The sequence below is a fragment of the Aptenodytes forsteri genome, unplaced genomic scaffold (genome assembly GCF_000699145.1).
Source record: "Aptenodytes forsteri isolate BGI_AS27 unplaced genomic scaffold, ASM69914v1 Scaffold1, whole genome shotgun sequence".
Lineage (NCBI taxonomy): Eukaryota > Metazoa > Chordata > Aves > Sphenisciformes > Spheniscidae > Aptenodytes > Aptenodytes forsteri.
This window is the reverse complement of record NW_008795035.1, coordinates 5,563,617-5,576,765: the sequence shown is the minus strand read 5'-3', so window position 1 is coordinate 5,576,765 and position 13,149 is coordinate 5,563,617. Positions and strand designations below refer to the sequence as shown.

General features: G+C 46.9%; 1 protein-coding gene across 1 annotated transcript in view; it reads left to right on the top strand.

Annotated features, from left to right (window-relative positions):
• The window catches only part of FAH (fumarylacetoacetate hydrolase), an 18,381-nt gene extending 6,698 nt beyond the window's left edge, over window positions 1-11,683 (top strand). The window contains exons 5-14 of the mRNA XM_009276552.2: window positions 680-770; window positions 1,311-1,408; window positions 1,663-1,715; window positions 3,148-3,247; window positions 3,948-4,078; window positions 4,850-4,925; window positions 5,532-5,578; window positions 6,548-6,649; window positions 7,648-7,765; window positions 11,571-11,683. Of these exons, the coding sequence (XP_009274827.1) occupies window positions 680-770; window positions 1,311-1,408; window positions 1,663-1,715; window positions 3,148-3,247; window positions 3,948-4,078; window positions 4,850-4,925; window positions 5,532-5,578; window positions 6,548-6,649; window positions 7,648-7,765; window positions 11,571-11,650 (896 nt within the window). The 3' untranslated portion in view covers window positions 11,651-11,683. The remainder of the gene's footprint in view (window positions 1-679; window positions 771-1,310; window positions 1,409-1,662; window positions 1,716-3,147; window positions 3,248-3,947; window positions 4,079-4,849; window positions 4,926-5,531; window positions 5,579-6,547; window positions 6,650-7,647; window positions 7,766-11,570) is intronic.
• The last annotated feature ends 1,466 nt before the right edge of the window (window positions 11,684-13,149 follow it).

The following is a 13,149-nucleotide window of genomic DNA, read 5'->3' as shown; positions in this document are numbered from 1 at the left end:
AAATTTCTTTACTGAAAGAGTGGTGAAACATTGGAACAGGCTGCCCAGGGAAGTGGTGGAGTCCCCATCCCTGGAGGTATTTAAAAGACGTGTAGATGAGGCGCTTAGGGACATGGTTTAGTGGGCATGGTGGTGTTGGGTTGACGGTTGGACTCGGTGATCTTAGAGGTCTTTTCCAACCTCAATGATTCTATGATTCTAAATGCACCCTCCCAAGTTGAGGGTTTTTTTTTTTCCCCAAACCCTCCGATTTCCCATGAATCTGCTGTTTGCCGGGGATGGCAGCAGAGGGCAGCAGATGTCCTGAGCATGAGCCGATTCCCTCCAGCTGGGTACCACCGGCAAGACGAAAAGAGCAGCGGGACTTGGCTTGCCTCTGGAAAGCCGGCTGCTGCTTTATGTCCTTGTGCTTTCCCCCCCTCTTCTCTGTTGGAGGCTTCAAATAAAAGGCCAGTTTTGGCTGCATAATTTATAGCTGAACTGTTAATCGCCACCTTTATGCTATTAATTACATCCCCAAGCTAATAATATTAAATGTTGCTACGTGCCTCTGCTTAACGCTCTTGCTGTCTCCTTTTCTGCTCTTTTCATTGCCAGCAGCGTATGATGTGCTTTAGCCCCAGCAGATGAGGGACTTTCCTACCAGTGATCCCTATTTTATGGGTTTCTTTTCATGCAGGAGATTACACTGACTTCTATTCTTCACGCCAACATGCCACAAACGTTGGGATCATGTTCAGGGGGAAGGAGAACGCTTTGATGCCTAACTGGTGGGTAGTTCGGGTTTTTCTCTGGTGCAGCATTATTTTGCATGCTTATCTGTACATATGTATAATTTTTTTAAAGATCTGAGTAGTCTTTCAGGAAAATACTGACTTCAGTTCCTAGCAGATGAGAATCTGTACTGTCAAGAGTTCAATACCAGAACTGAAAACTACATTTCCCCACCCTTAGCCGAGTCTGCACTGCATTTCGTTGCAGCAGCCGCACCAATTATGATGCAGCCCTCTGGTTCAAAGACAGATCTATCTAAGAAATTGTTTTTTGCTGAGTGACAAGAAAGCAGGGTTTAATCTCCAAGGAATTAAGTGGAGCAGTGGCACAGAAGTGCATTAAGACTGCTACCTGGCTTTGGATTATAGTTCGCTCACGTCTTTATATCAGAGCAAGTAAGGTGCAAATGTCCGCGCCCATCTATGCAGAGCTCTCTCCTCGTACCTCGCACCCCTGTGGTGCTTCCACCCCAAAAAGCTGCTCTGGATGGCGATGGTTACACAGCCAACCTGCGCTCTGTGATGCTCTTTCACAAGGCTGCACTTACCTGTGGGTTATCACGGCCGGGCATCGTCCGTTGTGGTGTCTGGGACGCCCATCCGGAGACCTGTGGGGCAAATGAGACCTGACAATGGTGAGTCCATGGTAGGCTTTTAATGTGGCTTCTTATTTCTTTTGTTTTTCCTCCACATCATAGAGTGGTGGAGAGGAAGGGTCTGGGGTGCCTTGTCTAAAGCCCAGCCTGGGATCAGGGCAAGAGAAAGCCCTGCGTTAAGTCCCTCTTGTGTTTGCATGCCAGGCGGCATCAGCTGCTCTGTTTCTTCTGGCTGTTCCTTTTATTTCCCTACCTGCCTCCCTGTCGTAAAATACTCTTTCTCCTACCCACAGATAAACCTCCAGCGTTTGGTGCTTGTAAGCGTCTGGATATCGAGTTAGAAATGGTAAGATGGGGCTTTTTTTTCCCTACCACTTGAAAAACATTAAAATAGAAACAGGGAAGAAAAGGTAGGCTTAGCTGCTTCTAAAATGAATGTCTCGGAAGGTCCATTCCTGCGTTTCCCTCTGAGCAGTCTGCGCAGCGGGCAATAAAGATTTCTGTGGAGGAAACCTTCCCTTCTGACGAGTTGCAGGGTGCATTAGCTCATTGAGTGGTTTGCTAATGCAGCTTTCAGGCTGGAAGCAGCTCGTCTGGCCGAATCTGAGCCCTAGTGCAGCAGTCTGGAAGCAGGCAGGCGTAATTCTTTTTATCAGCCACCACAGCCCGTTATCTGGTTAGCAGGTACCTCTGCACTGCAGCCAGGATCTTTTAATGGACGCTGGGGATTTTGGAAGTACAGGCTGTCTGCACCTTGAGTCTAGAGCAGAGGGAGCCGTGAGTTCTTGGGAGGGCAATTCAAACTCCTCATCCTTCTGGCCGGAGAGATGAAAGCTGTGCTGTGGGTGTTGTAACAAAACATCCTTGCAAGGTGCATCTTCTTGTGGCTTAGTGTGGTCCAGAAGGGAGAGTTTTATAGGATTGTTCATTATGATTTATAAGATTCATATAACTTTTATATGATTTATTCCCCATCTCTTCCCTTTAAAAACAAAACAAACCCATGGAAGAAGTCTAATATTAAGGGAAATGGTACTAATAATGAACTGAAAGCCGTTAATGCTGTACGCTTTGCAGATCAATGCTGTACAGTGGGAGGCAGTCCCATAAAGTGGGGTACACAAAGTGCTGCCCTGCCTCTGCTTTGCAGCCTGAGTTTTACCGCTGGCTGCTGTGAGAGCGGATTTAGACTGAGGAAGGCTTTGGAAGAAAAAACTTCCATGTTGTTGGCAGAAAGAGACAACTGAGATTCCCTGTAGAATTCCCTGCCACCCGCTCGGGCTGTACATTTTCTAAGGGAGCAAGCGCAGGCACCCAGTTCATGACCTGTTCTACTTAGCGGGCACGTTTCTCCACCTGCCTCCTCTTCCCCACTGTCGTGACAGGCTCCAGCCGCGTTCGGCATCCCCTCGGACGACTTTAAACTCTTTCCTGTTCACCGTCTGCAGCAAACAGAGTCACTTCGGTGGGCAAACCTGTTCTGCATCCGGATTGTAATTAGGAGGGACCATTTTTGCTCCTGCATTTTGACAACGTCATGCCCTTGTTTAATGACTGTCTCTTAGCAACACAGCGCTCTTACGTGTTTCAAGCCTGCCAGCTTCATGGAGGGGAAGAAAGAGGGAGTAGGCCATGGGAATTTGTCTAATTGTCTACGGGAAATGACGCAAAAATCCCATCCTGCCCAACCTCTGTTGCCTGTGCGTGTAACCCTCTGTGCAGTAAAGATTTTTAGCTTCAAAAACTTCCTTAATCAACATTTTGCTTTTCAATTTCAGGCGTTCTTTGTAGGTCCTGGAAACAAGTATGGGGAGCCAATTCCTATCAGCAGAGCCCAGGAGCACATCTTTGGGATGGTCCTTATGAACGACTGGAGCGGTAATCGGTGCTGGGGGAGCCTGCCTGGAGAGGGGGTTACAGCATCACGGGAAACCTTAGATAGGGATAAATTATGTACTTTAATAGTAGAATAGTGATCATTCAAACCACGGGGTGCGGTTGAAAGGGATGAAAATGAAATGCAGTCTGCATTTCTCAGGCTCTATCTCAATCCATCTTCGATCAATCAGTAGAACCAGAAATTGCTGCCTAATTAAGATTTATTTACTTATGAAAGAGCTAATATCATTCTAGTTTCTTCTGGGCAGGGGTGGAGCAGCAGCCCTAAGGATGGCGATTCCAACAGAGGATTGATTTCAGTGTCAGGAGTAGGAAAAGGATTTGGCAATCACAAATCCCTCAGTCTTTGCAGAGATTTAACTAGTTGAAATTGGCCCTACGACTGGCACGGACCATCAGTTGGGTGTAAAAGCATTAACTAAACTGGGGATAAAAATACTGGTTATATGGGGATGGCCTGACTTGTTTTAATTATTGCTGACTTTTCTTCCTAATCTGGCTGGTCCAAGAAAACTGTTTTGAGGGTCTGAAAGGGATGGATTTAAATCAGGATTTGGGCACAATGGCCAGAAAAGGGTGGTGATAACATTTCCAATCCGTGTTACTCTCTCACGGGTGTGATGGCTGCACAACTCCTAGGATATGTTTAACAGCATTGCTTTGAATTTTCTCTTCCTAGCCCGCGACATCCAGAAATGGGAATACGTTCCTCTGGGTCCGTTCCTGAGCAAGAGCTTTGGCACAACCATCTCTCCTTGGGTTGTTACCATGGAAGCTCTCATGCCATTCGTGTTGCCAAACCCTGTCCAGGTTAGCAAGAGAAAGGGTTGAGATAAAGGAAAAGCAGAGCTAGAAAAGTCTCAGCAGAACTGGTAGGTCCCATCAGTAGAAATCACTGAGCCGTATCAATGCCAAGCATTGAGTTTACGAGTGTGATCCTGCTTCCAAACATATGAAGGCACCTTGGGCCCTCTGAGTTCAAATGCTCATTGATGTCACTGGTGCTGGCACGTGGTGCCCTGAGCTGTCATCCCGCCTGCTTGAGCAGGGCAGAAAAATCTTCTCCTATAAAACACCTGGAAAATAAACTGATCAGAGAGCTTCTTGTTAGCGTTTGGTAGCACTTAGCATCCAGCAAGCAGAGGAGAGAGAGTGGACTCAAGCCAAAACACTTTGTTCAGGCATTTCCAGTTGTCTGCATTATGTAGATGTTTAGTTAAAATTGAAAAAGATAATGAGGAGTCTTGCAGAGAGAACTCACCATCTTCTCTGTGCAGGCCCAGAGCAAAGGTGTGCTAGCACTGTGTTTGTTTTGGATTAACATCCACGCCGTAATGATGGAGAGGGCTTTTGGAGCCCACGTGCAGAAAAAGGAATCGGATTATATGGCTATCACATCTGTTCAGAAAGATCTTTAAAAGCGTGCGCATGAGAGCAAGGAAAGCGATAATCTGAGCACTAACAATGGTGAAGTACATGGGGTGTGCAGCACAGGCTGGTTAAACGAAGAGACACTGGGATGGCTCGTGGAATTTTTCCTTTCTGTTTGTTTAGACTGTGGTGCCTTTTATATGCTTTTAGGATCCCAAGCCGCTGCCCTACCTTCAGGATAAAGAACCCTACACTTTTGACATCAAGCTCTTTGTTGCTATTAAAGGTACGGCAATGCTGAGTGGGTTATAAAGCTGAAATTGCCAATTAAGGAATGCAGAACCACCACGTATTTCAGACAATTCGCTCTTGGCTCTGCGGTCCTCCTTTTCCATCTTTGCCCGGATTGCCTCTGTCAGAGAAAGAGGCAAAGCTCTTCATGCTCCCTGTTGGCCATGCAGCAATGTGTCAGGGAGGGAATGCCTCCCAGATGATCAGCTTACGATGAGGAGGGTCCCCGTGGGGTCTGCCTGCATGGGCAGGGGTAAGCAGGGCATGGAAAGAGCAGACGTATGTGGGATTCAGATGTTAACCCAGCTCGGGCCCCCAGCTCGTGGCCCTGCTGACCTGTAGGTCCAGGTGTTGCTCCTGTAGTAGAGCAGAGAGTAGGAAATGGGCAGCTTGATGCTACCCCGGTGCCATCCACACACTTGTCTTCTATGAAATGCTGGCCTTCATATCGATAGAAAATGTTATTACTTGTTTATTGCTAGGGATTACAGATGGATGGAGACTTCTTTTATCACTGTAAAATCAAAAGACTCCGACATCATTATCATTCATCCAACACAAACAAATTGCTTCCCTGTTTCTTATTTTTAATTTTCTGCAGGAGAAGGAATGAGCATGCCAACTACTATATGCAGATCCAATTTCAAGGTAAGACTCCAGTATCTTTTATTTGTCTGATGCCATCAGCTCCAGCCTTAGGCAATTTCAAACACTGATTTTTGCATGAGCTGAAGATCAGACCCGGTGCGTGTGTGTGTGTAGGGGACAGAGGGAAAAGAGTGGAGGGTGGTGATAGTTCATCCCTACTGAGATGGAAACACCTGAATGCTCGAGCACTGAAGAAGGGGGCAGCTCTTTCCGCTGCTCGGTTTAGGGTGCTTGGAGCATCGTAAGTGGCGCGCTCATTTGGCAGGGAGCGGTGGGAGCAGAGGACTCGCAGGCAAAGGGAATTGCCTCTTGCCGTGCCGAGGTGCAATACAGCTTTGCAGTTGCAGCTGGTGATTTAGATGCAGATTCGCTGCTGCGACACTGCTCCGAGCCCGGGTCTGCCCCGGCCCCTCTGCGGGCAGCGTGGTGGCTCTGCCTCTACAGGCTGATTCTGCAGTACCAGCTGCAGAATTTCTCAATCAATTTTATATTCACATTTGGTTCTTTGCATAGTAATTACCTTAATCAGTAAATGAGTAGTCAGCAAATCAGTAATAAGGAGATTTTTCTATAAAGTATTCTATAAAATACTGGACCTAATCGTGGATCCTGGGTCAGCGGTGCTGGCCTTAAAGAAGAAGAAGAAGAGAAATGACATCCAGCTGAAAGAAGAGAAATTTTAAGGGACTAAATTGCATGTTGAAGTATGTATTTTATATGTACATAGGAGCTCCTGGTCATCATTTAGAAAGCAATCAGCCAGGCCCCAGTAACTACTGAGAATGCAGCACTAAGTAACTGTGGAGGTTGCTTTTAGGCTGCTGAAAGTTCCTGATTAAATAAGGAAACTTTTCTTCAGGGACAGTTTTACCAGCATCATTCAGAGAATGTAGTACGTTCTGCATAGCCTAACGGCACGCCGGAGGTTTGTCCTTCATTGCTTTAGGCTCCTCTTCCTCCTTCCTCCAGCACATGTACTGGACCATGAAACAGCAGCTGGCTCATCATTCGATCAACGGGTGCAACCTCAGACCTGGAGATCTCCTGGCCTCCGGCACAATCAGTGGACCCGTAAGTGTTTAAATAATGACAGTCACTGAGAACCGGTCAGCAATCCAAAACCGACTGAGCAGGGCTTTGGGTCGAAGCCCTGTTTGATTTGAGCAGCCATGAAAATATCTGCAGTTCTTTCCTAGGCACTTTGGGCTGATGCTTTGGTAGCCCCAAAACCGCACTGAGCAGTGGCGGGTTTTTTGTTGTTGTTGGTTTTTGTTTTTTAATCTCTCCTGTACTCCTTTCCCTAAGAACTATTTTACTGCAGATGCAAAATAATCTCTGTGCACAAGCATCCACATGGCCCATTTGCGCTCTATGAAATGCAGCTTTTTTTATTTCTGGGAAGAAGGTAAAAGGTGCGTGGGTATAACTTTTAGTTTCTCTAATACTACGTATTTGGAGCTAACTTCACAAGCTGTTATCCCCCTTGAACTGCCGTATGGACAGTTGTTGCAATATATGGGTAACTTGCACTTTCTGAAACATCAAATATAAATCCTGTTCGTGCTGTCTGAAAGACGGCCTCAGGTAAGATGTTTCCAAGTTGGGATACCTATACTTCCATTTTGAGCGTTTCTGAAGTGCTTTTTGCTTCCTTCAAGCTACTGTACCGCAGATTGATGTCAAAGACTTACAAACATTTGCCAGCTTTGCTCTTCTGAAGAACAAAATGTAAATAAAAATCTGAAACGTGACTACATAAAAGCACTGGATTTGCAGAAGTGCCCTCGATTTGTTTCCATTCTTGGTGTAGCAGGCCCAAACTACTTTCCCAGGGTTAAGCACTGTGAGAAACACACCAGATAATGGCTGTAAGCATGGCCGCTTATAGCGAGGCAAGCGATTAAAATGCAAAGGCAGGAAAGCAAGCCAACGTATCAATGAATTAAATCAACAGCAAAACTCTGTTCTGTAGAGCTAATGTACTTGTGTGTCTGCTTCCAGCAGCAAGTAGCTTAACAGCAGGACAGATACTAAGAAGTTGATTATTTGTTTATGAACTCTTGCTGCAGGAGCCGGAGAGCTTCGGCTCCATGCTGGAGCTGTCCTGGAACGGGACAAAAGAAATCCCTCTTGGCAGTGGACAGTCTCGTAAATTCCTGCAGGATGGAGATGAAATCATTTTGACAGGTAACGGCCGAACAACAGCTCTTACACCGCACCAGGGACACGTTTCCATAGATTGATCCCAGTAGCGTAAGTGCCTGGCGGGGACGTGGCCTATTCTGTACATACCTGCCACGCAAGCACGGTTGTTTCCATCCTACCTGTCAGGAGGCAAAAGCAGGTGGATAGTAATTTCCCTGCAATAAATGCTTTCTGGACTAGATCATTTGCTTTGCTAAGTACTTAATGATCTTGCTATGCCTGTGCGTGAGTCCTAAGGGGACGGTGGAGGTAGGTTTGCCTTTATGGGCGAAAATATCCTGGGACTAGAAGGAGTTGAGGTATTGTTGCCACCACAGTCCAAGTTTGCACGTGGAGCAGAGCTTGGCGAATGCTGAAAAAAGTTATTTTGCAAATAATATTTCATTTGTAGCATAGGCATATTCAATGAAGTGTGTTGCAAATCAAATGTGTGGGAAACAGCGTGAAGCCTGCTAGAACAGCTGACCAGCTCCCTTCTGAAAAGGGCTGTGCTTGAGAGCTGTTTCATGCTGGGCCATGGTTTTAATTTTCATCTTGATAAACTAAGGGTTTTATGAATTAAAATCTACCACGGTGTTTTGTGATCTAAATCCCACTCCTACTCCTTTTTAATCCAAAGACTAGTGCAAAACAAATCTATTTTTTCCTTTCCTCTCATCTTGTCAACACCTTTACGACTTTGAGGTGGCAAATATTTGGCAAGCACAGCCATGAGAAACTTTTGAATCAAGCCTGTGTATGTCTTTGCTACGTCGCCTACTGAATTCTTAGAGAATATCTTGTGGGATGTTGCGCAGCATCAGATGAGACCCAGCCAGTGCCACACTTGGCTCTGAGCAACTCCATCATGCCGATGTGGTCAGAAATAGCCTGCACGGAGAACAAAATGGCTCAAGCGACGAGAAAACACTTACAAATGTGACTTAGGGCAGACAAAATGTGAGTGACTAATGCCTATGCAGCAACCTGAAGGACATGACGGTGTGATGCTAGTAGGTGTTCACATACCCGTGCCTGCTTACTCCAACCAGGACTTTTAGGATTTTTGCCAAAATAGTCTAAAATTTCTCATTTTTTTCAGAAAGCTTTTTAACAAAAGCAACTTTTTTAACAAAACTTCTGCTTCTGTGATGAAAAATAATAATAATATATATATATATGGGTGTGTTCCAGTCTGCCAGTGATAGCTCTATAAGCGGTTTTGGCAGTGCAGCAGCCAGAGCCCCAGTGCCTCCTGTCCGGCAGCCTGCGCAATAGCTTTGAAAATCACGTTTCTGTGAGGCGCTGCCAGTTTTGCAGAAGAAGATGCTGAGACAACTGGCGATTGAGATGTACTGGAGAGAGCCGTAGATGATGAAACCGAGGAGTCCCCAATACCTCTGACATCCTTCAGCCTCCCAACAACCCAGCGACTACTCATGCTGCAATGTGTAGGCATCTGATGCTGCTCTCCATAGGCTCCCTATGCATTCCGTGCAGAGGGACACTCCTCCAGCAATTGCCTTCCAGAGTTGCAGATCTCCCTTCAGTAACTATGCCAGGAACCCTAAATTAGGGTACAGTAGGGTATTATGAACATCCCTTTGGAGTTACGTGCTGACATCCTTATTGGCAATGAGCACCTTGCAGTTTGGGAGCTGCTGGCACAAGGTGGCCAGCTGAGGGACAAATGGGACTAGACTGTGACCCATGCTGTTCTTCATGCCCAGAACAAGCTGTGTTTCTTAAACAGTTTAAATCCTTAGCGTCTTTAATCTTTAAAGATGGCACGGTGGCATTGTTGTCAACCTGGACGAAGGCACCGTTGCCCCAGTGGGACAGTCTCGTGTTAATCGGCCTGCTGTGCTATTTTACACTGTCAACAGTTTGTGATTGTAGCGATCAGGGCATCGCGCCATTCGCGAGAGCCAGGTGCTGCTGGGGCTGTCTGCTGGGACAGTTTGGGATCTGCTCCTATTCAGTGACGTATGGCAGGTCCAGTGTCTTAAGGCACCCCTGAGGCAGAGCTAGCGCGATTGCATCCTCTCCCGAGGCTGTGCCATTCGCTCGTGCCAAGTGCCCAACCCATAGTGTCTAGTCTCCTATTTCAACTTTGTGTTCTCGCTCCCCTTGCGGGAGCTATTTCAGAGCCCTAACACATAAAATGAGAGAAATATATTTTTCCCAAGAAGCACGTCTCGGGGAGGGACCATTGCAAGGGAAGGTTTGCTGACGGTGTCCTGCAGCCAGCTGCAGAAATCTGTCTGTAGCTCCTTGGCACTCTGCTCAGGCCAGTGCTGCTGGCAGCACAGAGCCTGCTTTGTTAAATGTGTTGCTCCTTGGTACTGCTCTAAATCATAGTTGACAGCACGGATAACTAAACTGGACTGAAATAATAAGCCGGCGCTCGAAGGAAAGCTGGCAATGAAGCCTAATGAGACAACTGGAAATGGAGCTGAGCCTTAAAGCAAGTGTCTTGCTCAAGTATTGCTTACGAATGAGGATTACCCGGCAGATGCTGGGATGGTGTCTGTGGGCAGGCTGTTATGCAAGCACTTACAGACACTGCTGTCCTTGGAAAAGCTTCGTGTCAGCCTGGCTGTGAGAGCTGCACTGTGGGTTAGAGCTGGCAGGGTCCGTCTTCGTGCCGCAATAACTCCGGCTGCCCTGCAGCCTGAGCCCACCCATCCTCCTCTTCCTCGGAGGAGGTTTCCACTGATCCGTGCTAAGGGTGGGAATTAGGGTTAAGGTCTGTTCTGTTCAGTTCCCTCTTGGCTTCTTGAAGGCAGCTGGTTTTTTATCACACGCAGGGAAGGTGATGTATTCCATTATTTTAGGAAAATCCATCTCTAACTATGAAATCAACCTTTAAAATACAACATATGCCACTTGTGTCCTTCCGTTGATCAGCTGTTGTAGCGGAGAGCTACAGTAGGTCTCCTCAGCTGTTTCTTCCCAGAACGGTCTTCCCAGATGGGCCATAAGCCCCTGGCTGTGTCCCCTCCCCTCCTTCATCTGCAGCTTTGCTAATGGATGCTGTTTCTGGAGCAGCTCGGCTGGCCCGCGGTGGCAAGAGGCGCTTGCGGCATCTCCGTCCTAATGTCGTCTCTCCCATCGCGCAGGAGTAGGGAGAGATTGAATCGTCCCGTAGTTAGAGGTGTTGTCACAGGCCGGTAACTTCAGCAGCAGTCAGCAGACCTTCAAAGCCTGTTTATATAATAGAGGATAAATGAGTATTTTGAGTCAGATGCTGAGTTTCTCACGGAACTAAACTACTTGATTTTAGCGAGCGAAACAGATTCTGCAAGGGTAGGTCCTGCTGTTTGAGGGGGTTTAATGATCATCTTTCTGGCTATAAGCATCCCGATGTCCCAAGAGCAGTCCTAATGCCCCAGACAGAGAATGCAGATTTACTTTATTAATTGCAAGGCTGGGCCAGGCAGCAAATCAGCTTGCCAGTTAGATTGATGATGCTGCAGGTTAGGTTTAAAACCAGAAATATTGCACATCAAACAAGACGTTTGCTCTTTGATCATATTCACTGAACTTGCATATTGCTGCATTTAACATTTTGTGCTTCTTTTTTCTTTTTTTGTATTCCTGGGCTACTTGAACTCTTCCAGGTGTTCTTTTTTTTTTTGTATTCCTGGGCTACTTGAACTCCTCCAGGTGTTCTTTTTTTACCCCTCATTGCATTTCTGAAATGTTTCCACTCATTTTTGGTCTCTTTATGCCTTTATTCATGTTTACTCCTGGTAAAATCCTGCTGTCCTTACAGAACAAGCTGTCTGTTGTTTTCTGGCCCTAGGTTACTGCCAGGGCAACGGCTTCCGTGTGGGATTCGGCCAGTGCTCGGGAAAAATCCTTCCAGCCTTGTCGGATCCATGATGACTGGAGTAAGGGGACGTCCGAGGAGGAGGATCTCTCTCCCTGCCTCCAACAGTCATGCTGCTTTATTCAGATTTATTATTTTTATATGGGTGATTGGAATCTTATTATTTTTAATTATCAATAAATATCTTAAAGATGAATGTGGCTCTCTGGTGCAATAGGAAAAGGATTTCAACGCTAGCTTAAAATTCTTGGAATAAGAATAAAATGATTGAAATGGGAAGTGAGATCCTTAACTCTTCTACTGTATTAATAGGTTTTTTCATAATTATAAAAAGAGGCTTTCAAGTAAACTTATATGAAAATACTTTCAAGAAAACCTGTACAGGCTTTGGAGTTCAACCCTCACGCTGCAGCGCCCACGAGTTCCTGGAAATAAACCCCAGCAGGCTGCAACCTGCAGCTGCCGCCCTCCCCTTGCCCCGGGAGCAGGGGGGTGTCCCTACTCCTCCTGCCCTTGCACAAGCAGAGGCAAGTCTCCGTGCCCCAGAACAAAGATCGACGCCAGCCCTGAGCTGGGAGTCGGCGTCGGGGCACCCCTCAAAAGAGAGCGTGGAGATGCGTTGTGCCCTGGTTTGAGAGGAGGGAATTCCCCATTTCTCTCATCCCAGCTTCCCTGGGGTTAGGGAGGGAGGGTGAAGTTCACGGCTGGAGTGATCCCCGGGTGCTCACCGGTGGCAGCCGCATCTTGTCACCTAACAGGGGCCGCGGTAAGAGGACAGCGAGGAGGCGGACCCCCTTCCTGCACTCCTGAGAGGCATCTCTTGCCGTGGCATCCCCGTGCAGCAGGCAGTAAACAAAGCCACATGCCACTTTTCTCAAGTGTAAAGGGCATCTGCCGTCTCCCGCTGGTCTGCAAATCAATTTAACTCCATGGCCGAGTGCCAAAACACATCAATTAGAGGATATTACTGACTGAAGGAGCTCGGGAGACCGGATAATGAACTCTGGTACAGTGCAAGGGGAACTTGTTAAATATTTGCTTGGTCCTCAAAGTGAAGAGCCTGATGAGGCTGCCGGCTTCGTGCAGCGACAGCAGGATGAGCGTAGGCTGCCGCTTTCCCGTGGCTGCCCCGTTGCTCCTCCCGAGGCCCGCTGTGTAGTTTTGCTGGTGTGGGCCATGCGGGTATTTGATGTCATCCTGGGGAGCAGCCGGTGCTGATCAGGAATGTGAACCTCTTGGCCACGCAGGAGAAAAAAATGAATTTGAAATGAAGATTAATGACAAAACGTGGCAGTGCAGATAAATTACTGCTAATGGGGCATGTTCACTGAAATGGGCTCTCTTCCAGTGTGCAATAATAATAGTCCCTTTAAAGAATGATACTTGGAGAATCATCCCCAAATCAATTTACATTTTTAGCCTAAGACATTCCACTATCACCAGGAGGGATGACCTGGCCAGGAAAACAGTGGTTCATTGTTTTTTTATCAAGGAAAAGCTATTTCCCCTTCAGGCTTTTGTGGAAACTCGGAGCTGAACTAACAGGCAGATA